Source organism: Heterocephalus glaber, unplaced genomic scaffold (genome assembly GCF_053883595.1).
Source record: "Heterocephalus glaber isolate CG9 unplaced genomic scaffold, H.glaber_assembly_v1.0 deba00001444, whole genome shotgun sequence".
Classification (NCBI taxonomy): Eukaryota; Metazoa; Chordata; class Mammalia; order Rodentia; family Bathyergidae; genus Heterocephalus; species Heterocephalus glaber.
This window is the reverse complement of record NW_028258297.1, coordinates 26050761-26064719: the sequence shown is the minus strand read 5'-3', so window position 1 is coordinate 26064719 and position 13959 is coordinate 26050761. Positions and strand designations below refer to the sequence as shown.

The following is a 13959-nucleotide window of genomic DNA, read 5'->3' as shown; positions in this document are numbered from 1 at the left end:
ACATAGTACCAGAAAAATTTCCAAATATAAGGAAAGAATTTAACATTCAGATAAATTAGGCATACAGAAGCCCAAATAGCTATGATCAGAAAAGAATTCCAAATATAGTCAAACCACATACATAGTCGAAACCCAGGAAGTCAAACACAAGGGCAGAATATTAAAAGCTGTTAGAGAAAGGCAGCAAATCACTTATAAAAGTAAACCGTTAGAATTATGGCAGACTTTTCAACACAAGCCTAAAGGCCCTAGGGCTTACAGTGAAGTGTTTCAAACCCTACAAGAAAACAACTTCCATGCTGTATACAAGAAACACGTTTTGGGCCAGGGATTTAGCTCAGTGGTTTCGCTGCCTGCTGTGCAAGCGCAAGGACCGGAGTTCAATCCCCGGTACCAAAAAAACCAAAACAAAACACGTTTAACCAAAAAGAAACTCATCGATTAAAAATCAAAGAATAGGATACAATGTTCTGTGCAGTGGGAACTCCAAAAACGAGGCAATAGCTATGTCATATCCAGAAAAAGTGGATGCCAAACCAAAACTGATCAAAAGAAACAAAAGGGTCACCACCTATTAGTTAAGGGAACAAACCAACAGGAAGAGATAATAGCTATTAACATATATACCCTGAACAATGGCACACCTAATTTTGTAAAACAAATACTACTGCTCATGAATTTCAGATCAACAAACACAATTACAGTGAGGGACCTCAATAAAACACTATCCCCAAAAAAAACAGATCCACTACACCAAAAAAATCAACAAAACAAATGAGTTGAACAAAACATTCCAACTGGGCCAGGGATTTAGCTCAGTGGTTCCGCTGCCTGTCCCACAAGCACAAGGACCTAAGTTCGATCCCAGGTACCACAACAACAACAACAAAAAACCCTTCCAACAAATAAACTTAATCGATATTTAAGGAATATCCCACCTAATAATAATATAATACACATTGTTTTCAGCAGTATATGGAACTTTCTCCAAAATAGAACACATACTGGCTAATGTCAGTCTTAGGTAAATGAAAAAGAATTGAATTATACCATGTATATTATCCAATGATAGCTCAATGGATAAAAATTCAACAACCAAAGAAAATAAAGTAATAATGCAAGCAAATGTATGGAAACTAAACAATAAACTTTTAACAAAACGATGAGTTACAGACAAAAATCAAGGAAAAAATGACAGTTTCTAGAACGAAGCATTAAGGTTAGTTCTACATATCAGAATGTACAGGGCACAATGAAACCAATCCCAAGAAGGGCAAAAGAAATCACAAGCATAATACATTCTTTTTTTTTGTCTTCATACTGGGGATCAAACTCTGGTCCTTGTGCTTGTGAGGCAGGCAGCAGAACCACGGAGTCAAATTCCCGGCCCTACATTCTTGAATAATCAATGGTCACAGAAGAAAGTAAGGAAGAAATGAGACAATTCCTAGAGTCAAATTGTAATGCCATTACAACATAAAGCAGTCTTGAAGCTTACAGCTGTGAATGCCCAAGTCACAAAAATGGAGTGGGCCCTAATGATATACCTCAATGTCCTGGAGCAAACCAAATTTAAAGCTAATATGAGAAAAGAAATTGTAAAGGTCAGAAGAGAAATTAATAAAATTAAGACTGAAAAACAGAAAGAATCAATAAATGCAAGAGCCAATTCTTCAAAAGAAAAAAATTTGACATAACTTTAGCCAATTTTAGCAAAATAAGAATCAATGAAATTAGAAAAGAAGAAGGCAAAATCACAAGGGATGCTGCCAAAAGCTAAACGATTATTAATAACATCTTAGAAAAATTGTACTCCTATAAATTGGAGAGTTCAGAAAACAAATAGATTTTTAGACAAACGCTTTCCTCATTTAGAAGCAAATCACTGGACTTCACACATGTTCCATTCCCTCAAAGCTGCTATCTCCTGAGACCGTAGGAATGACTTGAAAGCTTTTCTTAAAATTGAGTTGTGTTCCATTCTGGAAGACAATGTTTGAGAATGTTGGAGTGCTCTCTTACAGCCTACTGAAGATGTTTAAAAGCAGCTGTCAGAACAGCTGCTCAACTGATTATGTCCAGAATGCTGTTGTTGGGGAACTGACATCTGAAAGCAGAAGTTGCTGCTCCATGTATTGCATGGGGGAGAGCCAAGTACCAAAGAATGTCATGTTTGTAAAGAGAGAACATAGTCATGGTTCTGTTACATAGGAAATTGATTCCGACCCCTAGAATAACCAGTAGTATTGTTTGAAGTGAAGGATTCAGTTGCAAAGTGTAACTCATGTTGTGGCTCCACATAAGCAGTTATATGTGGATCCCAAGGAACAACTGAGTTAACTCCCATGCTCCCCTTTCAAGAGAACATGCAAACAGGACTACTGATGACTCAGTCCTGTGAGAATGGATATGTGGACCAAATTAACTTTGTGATCAACTTACACATACTAAATTAATAAATTAATAAAGAAGATGGTTATAGGAAGATAAGAGAAATGTGAAATAAGTGATAAGAAAACTATAGTTCTGGGTTAGAGCTTACGACCAGCTCTATGTGGAAAGACACCAACAGCAAGGTTTGCTAATTATATTTTTAAACTTTGCTCTGCACAACCCTAGTATCTTATGAATTGCAGTGGTAGGAACTAATATTTTAGATTTATTTAGAAATAGGACTCAATTGGTACTAACTTACAGTGATACGGAACTTCTAGGATTTTGTTTGTTGAACAAAACCTTCCAACAAATAAATTTAATAGATATCTAAAGAATATTCCACTCAATAATTATATAATACACACTGATTTAGCAACACATGGAACTTTCTCCAAAATAGACCACAGACTCGCTAATAAGTCAGCCTTAAGTAAATGTAAAAGAATTGAATTATACCAGGTATATTTTCATCTGGAGAGACGGGAGTCGATGGAGAGGGCAAAAGAGATTAGCTCTGTTGGATATTCTATTCATTTTCCAGAATTCATTTCTGTTTCTCTTCCAGATCTTTTCAATGTTCTGTGTTTTTACTTTATTTTATTTTGAACATACAAATAAGTTTAATATTTATGTTGTGAATTATGTCAATCTTCAATGACTTCTTCTGTCTTCCCTTGATCTTAGCCAAAAGGCCGAGAAGCGATGACTTCTTCTGTCTTGTTTAGAAACATCTTTTGTACTCAAAGATAATAATAATAAATAAATGCACATTTGTAAGTTTTCTTCTGAAATGTGAATGATTCTATTCTTCACGTACAAATATCGATCCCCCTGAGAGGAACAGAGAGGCTGTGTTCTCATCCCAAGAGGCACTGTCACCTGTGCGTATGTATCTGAAATATGCAGCCAGGATCCTGCGGCCAAGTTTCAACTCTACCACTCTGTGATGTTGGGTAAGGTCTCAGTCACTTCCTAGTTTACTTCCTCTCCTGTAAAATAAGAGTAAGTATTGGTAAGATGAAATAATAATCCTGTGCACTGAATATTCTTTCTTATAATTTTGCTGGCAATATTTTCAGAAGAATTTTGATAGCCTATTTTGCTTTTGTGTTATTAATTGGCTAATAATAATAATAAGTGTACATCTTTATGGGCTACAGTGTGATACTTTAGAACATTTATACCCTGTGGAATGATCAACTCATGATATTTGGCTTCTGCTTCCTCTCAAGTGTTTTTCATTTCCTCGTAGTGAAAATATTCAGAATCCTCTCTTCTCATTCTGTTTAATTATAGTATACAATAGTCTTGTAAGTATCAGGGAGAACCTATTAGTGTCTTACTTAAATTAATATTAAATACTTTGATGAATTTAGTAATGTTCAATGCCAAACTATTTGACTGTTTAATTTTTTTTACTTTTTAATAGTTGTAAATTTTTTTTCATTTCGGTGGTGCCAATGTCTACTTAATTTGAATGAGTGATTTTTTTCTACTTATGTTTAGTACCTATTGTGAAGAGTATTTGTATGCTAACAAAAACAACCTTTTAACTGAATTCTTTAAATTTTGTAATACATTCTCTTTTAGAAGAATAGTAAAAATATCTATCCATTTTGTATTACTTACATGCAGTAATATCACTAGGAATTTCACAGGAAGATTACTAAAGAAAATTAAGACAGGACAATTGAAAGTAGTCATTGTTCCTCTCATTCTTCCACTTCCACAATGAACAAGAAATGAGGTCACGAATACTAGGAATGTCGAGTCAAGCCAATAAGACACAAATCGGTTTGATCTTGGTACCTCGTCTCCTTCCCCTTTTTGGAAGCTTAGCTAAGTGGCTCATGTGGCTTGAGCCAGTCCACAGAGGGACAGAAAAGCTAACCTTTGTTTTCTTGCCTTGGAAAACTATTCACAGAATCTTCATTCACAGACCTTTGTCACAAGCACGCGAACTCTTGGTGTGATTCTGGAGCCACAGATCCCTGAATAGATGTTTGTTACTGAGAGAAACTAGGTGCTCCTAGGTCCATCTTAGGCTCACACGGGTGACTGGAGGACCTTTATTGTCTCTCTCTGGAGTCATGTGTCCATGCCTCCCTCTTGCTAACACCCCCCCACCCCGGGCATTTTTGCCTGAAAATAAATCCGGTGCTACATTTGCACCAAATGGTTCTAATGATTTGTGTACCCTTGCTTGGTAGTAATATTTTTGAAACCTCATTTCAAAAACCATTTCATGTAGTTGGTAGATATTTAAAAATGAGGAAAAGGAAGAAATATGAGGAAGAAAGATGTTTCCTCTTCAGCAGCTCTCTGCTCTGGTACCACATATGGGCAGTAGCTTGTGGGCAGACACACGGGAGAGGGTACAGTAGGTTGTAAAAAGAAGTTCAAAATTACAGATCCTGTTTAACATGCAGCAGTTAGCTCTCTTTTAAAGTAAAAAAAAGACAAACCAACAAACCAGTAAACACTTGTTGAGCTTTCTTTGCATATTCGCCAATGTCTGAAGAAGTTACTTATGCACATCTAAAATTCTCAGAACCCAGAAAAACAGAAAATATCCAGGAGGTCAACAGATTTGGGACACAAGGTAAGCTTTGGAGCTATAGATGTGCTGTAGATACTGGTAACTTAATAATTATATTGATATCATTCAGTTTGAATTTTAAGTAAGCCTCTGATTTTTAGCAAAAGTATGCAAACCATTAGTACAAATAATTACAAGGGTATTTTTTAAAACCCTAACCAGTTCATTAAATATTCTCAGTCTTTAAAAAATTTTCTAATTTTAATTTCACACTCCAGATACATGAGGCAGGATTGCATTTTGAAAAGACTGGGTGGGAAAGTCTTTTTTCCTGGATGAAAAGAATCCATAGAACAAGAAACACAGGTTATCTAGGAAAGTTATGGTTATTTTTCTTTATCTTTTTCATAATAAAATACTTATGTGTGTGTAGGAGAGAGAGAGAGAGAGAGAGAGAGAGAGAGAGAGAGAGAGAGAGAGGAGTTTTGAAAGCATGAACTTTGGTCCCTGGCTCCCAATTCTTCACCCCTTATTCCCTTCTCAACTGACTTTATTAGGCGTCTCCTCTCACTGTTCGGCTCTTCTCATGAAGGTCACTGCTGTCCTCCTTGTTTCATCCCAGTTGTCACATCTCTACCCTTTCTTTCCTTCATTTTTCTGCAGCATTCAAAAAGCTCAACAGTCATCTTTTAAAACACTTTCTTTGCATATTCTCCTGGACACATCGCCATAATTTCTGCTATCCCTATGGCTGCTCTGGGTGGGGGCGCTGTTTTTGGTTTGGTTTGGGAGTTCTTTTTGTTTTTGTTTTTCCTCTTCCTCCTCTATGGAACTCTTTTTGATTGAACGCTCCAGGGCTGTGCTCTGGTTTCCCTTTTCTTCTGTCACTCAATATATCCCTCTAAGTTGTCCTGCTGAGTCATTTAACTCCAAATACAATAACAGCCAAATGCTTCTATGTGATCCATCTCCTTATGAAATGCAAAGCCTTTTTCACATTTCCATGTGGAGTTCTCATTTCAGGCCTTGACACCCTCCAAAGTCATTTCTCACAACCACTACAGCTCTTTAGCCACTCTGAATTTATTTTGTTTCTGGAATAAAAAGCTTTTCCATCAGAGTACAGTCTTCATACCAAATCATGGTGCCTGGAATGTTTTCTCCACTTATCTTGCATGCTGCTTTCCATTGTCCCTAAAAGCTGAACTACCTATTTTCTACAACTCAGTTTCAACTTTCTGCACCCCGTAGTCCATGCTAATATGAATCTATCTCTTCACTTGTTTCCTCTCATGATAAAATGTGTCTCCATGAGAACAGTCTTGCTCCTTCTGCATTATTAGCATCCACAATAGTGTCTGATATATAAGAGGTACTCACTATATAACTTTAAATGATTATGTACGTAAATGAAAAAATAATACTTAAAAAAGATAGCACTCGAATTTCTAGTTTTAACCTTAGAAAAGATCTTGTTTTTTTCACTAATAAAGGTTTTCTAAGCTCTAAAGAAAATTTCTCATTTCAATTCTTTCTGGACTTTACAATAGTATTCTACCAACTGAGTGGTATGACCTATTTCAGAAGCATAGTAAGATTATCATGTTATCCTCCAATTTTATTTTCTTCAAATAGGATGTTTTCACATATGCACATGATGATAATTTAAGTCATGTGATGACTTGATAATAATTCACAATATACATTTCACAATTTTTATAGAAAAAAAAGATGCATTCTGGGCTTTACTGTTCAGTATAAGAAGAGGAAGCATTCAATAAAAACTCTTGCTAAACCATACAAATGCAAACTTTTAAAGAGGACCTGGCACGGAGTTGCTGATGAGGAATCAGCAAGTCAAGAAGAGACAGACAAGCTCCCAGGGTGGCATGGGGAGGACATAAACCTGGAGCTACTTTCTTTCCCAACCCCAGCTCCTCTCAAGGAAAGGCTGCTCAGATGAAAGTCTCTGTTTTCTATTCACTTTCCTCAACTGTGAGCAGTAAGATGCATGGCACTGACTGGGGTTTCTTCACTGTCTTTTGTACACTTTCTCTCTGCCTTTTCATTTCTGGAATCACTCCACCAGTTACCGTTCTTGTTTACCAGAGCCATTTCACCTGCAAAACTAACTTTCTCACTTGTTCTTGACTTAGTCTACTAAATTTTCAAACATTTCTTTGAATCTCTAGCAAATCAGGTTCATTCAAAATGTAGTATTAGGAAATCAATAAAGACGGAGTGGATAAATGAAATTAAGTTGTGTTCCATTTCTCAAGCTCATTGCCAATTTTGCTCTTGACAGCACCTCCTGCTGCTTCCCGAATATGGCATCAAACAACCTTGACCCTGACTCTTTTATGCCTTTTGCTGCTCACTGGACTAGGAATCCTGGGAAGCATATGTACGTATTATCCATCTTTCGATGAAAAGTGTCTAGAATTTTGTGGGGTTTATAGCCAAAGTTTATTCTTTGATTGGAGCTTTGTAATAATAATAGAGATCTTGTGAAGCAGTGTGTAAACTTAGACTCCTTCCCTACTCCTGCAGAGTGACTTTTCCTTACCCTTTAGTCTTTTAAACACTACTTATGCAAATATTTTAATGGTTCTCGTTCAATTGAGGGTTCACAATTTCTCTCTCTCTCTCTTTTCTTTCTGGAGTTTATACCACTTTGAAGATAGATAAAGGAAGATTGAATAAACTGCAAAATGTCAAAGAAGAACTTCAGAGCAACATTTCCTTCCAGCTGATGACTAACTTAAATAGGTCTGAAAATATAAGAAATCTCTCCATCACTTTGCAAAATTTGGCTACCAAATTATGTCGTGAGCTGAATAGAAAAGAACCAGGTAACCCTGTATTGTTTTCAGAGTTATTTACTGGACAATGAGTAATTGAAGAATAACTATCATTTGCTAGCATCCTTTCAATATGGAATCATCGCAGTATTTGAAGGAAGGAATTAAATGTGGATGGTGGAGATGTCCGTGTAGTTAGAGGAAAGATAGAAAAGTAGTAATAGCTGCAAGTCACCAGATTATCCAGGGAGGAGAATAAAGCAGATAGTTTCTCTAATCTGCAATTTACTACTGTTCTAGGCATTGGGGTAAATTGATCATAGGGAGGGACGTCTCTTAGAGATTATCTCATTTTAAAATTCAGTCAGTGATTGATGACTAAAAGGCCATAGGAAAGAAATAAACTCTCAGTTTTACACTTGGAATTGGGGGAATTGGCCTTGAGATATCTCTACAGATTTCAGCAGGTTTTGTGGCTCAAATGCTTCTGAAGTTCCCGGGAAGCTGCTCTGGTTTTCAAATTGGAGAAGGCAGGAAGAATGCTGACATGTGGGGTTGATTCTTACGAGACAGAATGCTTCCCGCTGTTAGATTTTCTTGAAACACATAAATTTAAAACTGAGAAAGGGATATTTACCAGAAATCCTGGTACAAGAATAAACACTTCAATCCAAGTGTTTCATTTGAACTTTTTTGGCTCAAGTTATGTGTCATATTATTTGTGATGACATCTAAGAATCTTGAATACAGCATTCATTTTCTTTGCCTTTGCCTTAAAAATAAAAAACAGTAAATTTGTACAGTGTCATACAGAGATTAGAGGAAACAATAACAGTAATGAAGTCTATTCAGAGAACCAAACAAAGCTGTGTTCTTCTTCTTGCAGGGCACAAATGTAAGCCTTGCCCCAGCAGTTGGATATGGTACAAGAATAACTGTTATTTCTTAACTACAACACTTCAAACATGGCAAGACAGCGAAACGTCGTGTTCCTCTCAGAATGCCAGCTTGCTGCAGATTAAGGAGAAGAGTACATTGGTAAGGCTTTATGTCTCTTCCGGTGAGGAAAGAAATCGTTTTTTCTCAATACACAGTAGGCTAGTGGCGAGCTTTTGTTTGTCTCCAACTGTTATTTTATTTATATTGCTGTGCTTAAATTACATGGAAAGAAGACAACAAAGAAGTTCCGCCCCATTTCAGAGAAGGTTTCCAATCAACACCAACTGTGTGGTGGCAATAAGCAGGCGTGGTGTCTTTGGGTCAAGACTGACAAGGAAACATGGGCTCTGCTGCTGCAGTTCATCTCCAACAAGAATGTGGCACACGGGGCAGCACAAGCTAGGCTCACACTGAGCCTTCAGCACTGGGCACAGATTCGGGCCTCTTCTCTCAAGCTAGCGAATCAAGTGAAATAACTGGGTTTAAAACATGTTTTAAAATCAAGCCCAAATAAGTGTAAAAACCACGCTGTTGACATAGTCTCCGTTCAAAATTTACATAAACATACTTTTCACCCTAATAACTTAGATTGTTTCCTCACATAGCCCACCGTGTAGCTGCAGGTAGACTCTTCTGCCTCACGATGGACACATAGGGAAGAAAGGTAACAGCATCTGCATAATATTTTCTCTACACACTGCAGTTGGATGGAAAATACAAAATTTTTAAAAAGAAAGAAAGATTTCATCTTAGATTCTCACAACCTTGTTTTTCGCAGTTCATGAATCCAACTCTGATGCTAAGGTGACAGTGCATGTAGGTAGATTTTTGTTTTCAATGAAGGGGACCTGGGAAAAGACGGATTTATCTCTTTTTCTTCAAGAATTATCCGATGGTACATGCTCTTCAGTAGACTGGAGGCAAGCTTGTTGGCCAGGACACTCACTAGTGATTCTTATTATAGTGAGAAAAGAGATGAGACTTTGCACATTTATCTCAGGGAATCACAGCCAAAGGAAACCACAGAAAACCTTAGCTCAGGACCTTCGCATAGGAGTCTTTAGGAAGCTCGTGGGTAAATAAAGGGTGCCCAGAATCTTCAAGTCTATGCACATCCCCAAGTTGGAATTCTGGAATCAAGTCTCAGAACATGATTTCTGAATATTTTCTACAAACATGGAATCTGGAAATGATTCTGAAGATTACTAATTCCATCAAAATTACAAAGGAGGATCTTTTCATTTGGCAAATTCCACACGATATGTCACACTGAGTCCCATGAAAAATAAAATCTCTGATAGTATTAATTTTTCATTTTCTTTCTTTGTTCTTTCTTTTCCAGTAGAAATGATGTGTTCATATTTCAGTTATTACTTAGCATTTCTGGTCTTTCCAGTAGGAATCTTATTTTTAAGAAGAATTGCATTTTCTAAAAGTCTCAGCTTCCCTACTGTAAGAAATTTTAATCCTTTATAAAAGAGAGATAAATTAATCTATGACCTTTTCCTCCAAGGTCATTTTCAAATTATTCAATCATAGTTACTCACTCAAAAATGAAATTTTTAAAAGCCTGGAATCAGGGAAAAATATCTGTTACTTTGGCTAAAAAATTCTGGACCAGTCCCAAATTCTATTCTATAACCGAATCATCTTCCTTCTCTCTTAACTGTTGTTTACCATCATTAACCACCTCCTTTGTCTCTGGACTTAATATTTATTGGTCAGATATTTAGATCCAGAGGCTTGTGAACTTTTCATTGTTTTGTACTAGTGAAATGGGAACTAACACTGTAAAACTGTTGACATCTTACAGTAAGAAATGCTTTTAATTTCTTTTATATATCATTGAAAAGTAGTCTAATATAAAAAATGTTATCTTCAGTAATTTGTAAGAAATCTAAAGTAAGGTAATACACAAAGTAGGAGACAGTTTCTTAAGCAAACCATTTGTATTTACTTTAGGAATTTGTAAAATCCCAGAAATTATATTACTACTGGCTGGGATTATCTCCAAGACAAGATTACAGAAGCTCAGAGGAAGTGGATGAGCACATTACCTCCTCTGCCAGGTGTGTCTGAATTCTTGTTGAATAGTTATAGTTGGGTGCAAGTAGAGATGTTCTCCTCAGGAGCAGTGTAGATGGAAATTACAATAAGCTTCCCTGAGATTACACTGTTTGCTCTCCTCCTCTGACACTAGTCTTTCTGACACAGAAAGTTGTCACCAGTATCATTATTTTGATAATCACTAATGAGCCTTTAGTACCCACTAAAATTAAGAGGTCTTTTTACAAATGCTTGTATTAAGAAAATTATAGAAGCCAACAAAAGTCACTACTGGACTATAACAAGAATATAATATTGGCCTAGGCTCTAGGATTTGAAGATAAATGAAAAAATCATTCTTAAATTTACTTAAACATCAATGGTATGTGCAGATTGATCAAGTTATTCTAGGGATAAAAGGAAGCTAGTATGATAAATGCTTAAGCCAGAATACACAGAATACAAGAAAGTTTTGTTATCATGGATATTTGAAATAAAAAAATTTTTGACTGAAATGTTTATAGATGAATGAGAAGGATATTTCAGTATAAAGAGTAATATATGCTCCACCATAGTATATTGTTTGTTTGGTATGCATAAATATACTAAACAACATGTTGTGTGATCTATTTAAGAATGTGAGTATAAATATACTGTTATAAATGAATTAATACATTCTATGTGTTCTGCCTGTAATGGGAAAATCAAGGCTTTTATGCAAAAAGGGTCAAAATTCCCTTTTTATTTTATAATGCCTAAAATTTGGAAAGAAGACAGGATCAAAGAAAGATCCCAGAAGCTCCACCTGCTGGAGACTCTGAGAAGCTCACTATTGATCACATTGGCTGAGGGCGCCTCTAGCAGGCAGGGAGGTCAGGGCAATGCTGTTGGAATGGAACCACGCTGAATCCAAACACTGAGATTTCTGCATACTCACCACTCCAGGCCACACAACAAATACAAGTCTTTGTTTGTTTTCTATCCTTCAGACAGCAATAACAGTTGTAAGAGTGTGGGTCATAAAGACAAGATGGCTCTATATTTGGTAAATGGCTATGAGAAGACAGGATGGGAAATAAAATGTGTATAAAAGAAGAGAAAGTTAGAGATCGTAAAAGTTTCACTTAGGTGAAGGAGTAGAGGGAAAGATAATGTGTGTATTCAGAGAGTGGAATCTTGTTTTGAAAAGGCAGAATTTGCATGGGTTTGTAATTATCATAAATGGAAAGGCAATATATTATGGAGTGGGTTGATGTTGAACTTAAGATTCATAGATTAATCTCTGGTTTTGGTGATTATGTAAAACACTTGAGGAAATAATTTTGCTGGTGCATTAGAATAGAGAAATTTTGAAATTACATTATTTTAAATCATGTTTTATATGGAGATGGGTCCTATATTAGGAATTAGATGACAGCAAATATTCTAGATGTGGGAAAGTAGGACAGAAGGGGGAGGGGTAAAGCTGTGTTTCATGTGACATATATGTCAATTAAAATGACAAATTTTAAAGTTCACTTGGACACTTTTAATACTCTGAACAAAAATTCAATCTTATCTTAGACAATGAAAGCTCTAGAGGCAATAATGTCATGTTGCAAAAATTGTTTTTTCTGTAAATATGTTTCAAATATCCCAATTGCCAAGTGCAATATTTTCTCTTTCAGGATTAAAAGAAGCACGAATGACATAAATAAGATGTACTGTGGGTACATATATGCAACAAACATTTTTTACATTCGCTGCACTGAAAAACAAAAAATTGCTTGTGAGAAGAAGGCCAACCCAGTGAAGGCTGAAAGTATACTAATGAGTGAAGATTCAGATGGAAGAATATAGTCAATTATTTTGCTTTGGGTTATATCTTGTAATGGAAGAAACAGCCAACATCACATAAAAGGGATAAAAATTTTGTGATGAAATTTCTGCCTCTTTTCTAATATTTACATCTTCAGACTTTCTCTCAGTTGCTGAATGGAAGGTCCTTAAGTTAAACTTTATCATTTCCATACGGTTGAGATACTACTCAGCATAAAAACAGTATTTCCTGGTTAATACAGGAATCTGAAGCCCCCACCAATTTTGTAGTAATAAACCATGTAAATTTCAATCATAAAAATAAGAGAAAATTAAATAAAAATTTCAAAAAAAGAATATGACTAACCTGGATTTATTCTAATAATACAGGTTGACTGACATTTTGAAAAATGAGTAAAAAAGTCATTTCAACAGATAAAGTAAAAAGTATTTGAAGGTATTTGCTATGGTTTAGGTCTGAAATTTCTCCCCAAACCTCCTGTATTCAGAGATGAGAAGGTGATTGGAAGATGAGGGCCTATACTCATTAGTGGAAGATTCATGTCTCAGTGTGCTCTTAAAAGGTGGGGCCTGGCCAAGAAATGTGGGTCACTGGGTTATGGTCTGGAAGGAGGTGTTCTTGTTCTCCACTCCTCCCTTCTCTCTCTGCTTCCTGACTGCCATGATATGAGCAGCTTTCTTCCCCCACATCATTTCTTCCTTCTGAAAACTGTGAACCAAAATAAAGCTCTTCTCCTAAGCTATGGGCATTGAGTATTTTTTGTAGCAACAGGAAAGTGATTTACACAGACCTCGGGAGTGGTTCTAACAGCTTAAGGTACAAAGACAGTGCTACAGGGGCCAGACTCCAGGACCCTGAAAGCAAGCAGGGATAGTGGTCTTATTCCAAGCAGAGTGGACTTCAACTACAGCTGATCACAAGAGACAAAGAAAGTCACCATACATTAGTTAAGAAACAATTAAACATGAAAAGATAACAATTGTAAATATGTACTCAACTTAATACAAAAAAGATTACTAGACATATAAGATCAAATAAACAATAATAGATCCATAATGGGAGACCTCAGTACCCCACTTTCACAAGTAGATCAGCTAAATAAAAACAAAGAAACATCAGAACTGAACCATACTTCAAAATGAATGCACTTAGTAGATATCTACAGTGTTTTGCCTTACTATAATGGCATATGCTTTCTTCGCAGCATTGCACAAAACTTTTTCCAAAATAGGCCACAAAGCTGGCTTAAATAAATACAAAAGAATCAATACTATATCATATATACTCTCACATCATAGCACACTGATGCTAGAAACGAAGAAACACAGAAAATTTATAAACACCTGGATATTAAGTAACACATGCTTACACAGTCAGTG

The 13959-nt window shown here is 36.1% G+C and overlaps 1 protein-coding gene across 1 annotated transcript; it reads left to right on the top strand.

Annotated features, from left to right (window-relative positions):
* Positions 1-4786: 4786 nt before the first annotated feature.
* LOC147827513 (C-type lectin domain family 12 member A-like) lies at positions 4787-13305 on the top strand. The gene is made up of 6 exons (XM_087214103.1): positions 4787-5038; positions 7281-7379; positions 7639-7827; positions 8663-8814; positions 10678-10784; positions 12429-13305. Exons 1-6 carry the CDS (start codon positions 4948-4950, stop codon positions 12598-12600), a joined length of 810 nt encoding a protein of 269 aa, XP_087070229.1. The 5' UTR covers positions 4787-4947; the 3' UTR covers positions 12601-13305.
* Positions 13306-13959: the final 654 nt, after the last annotated feature.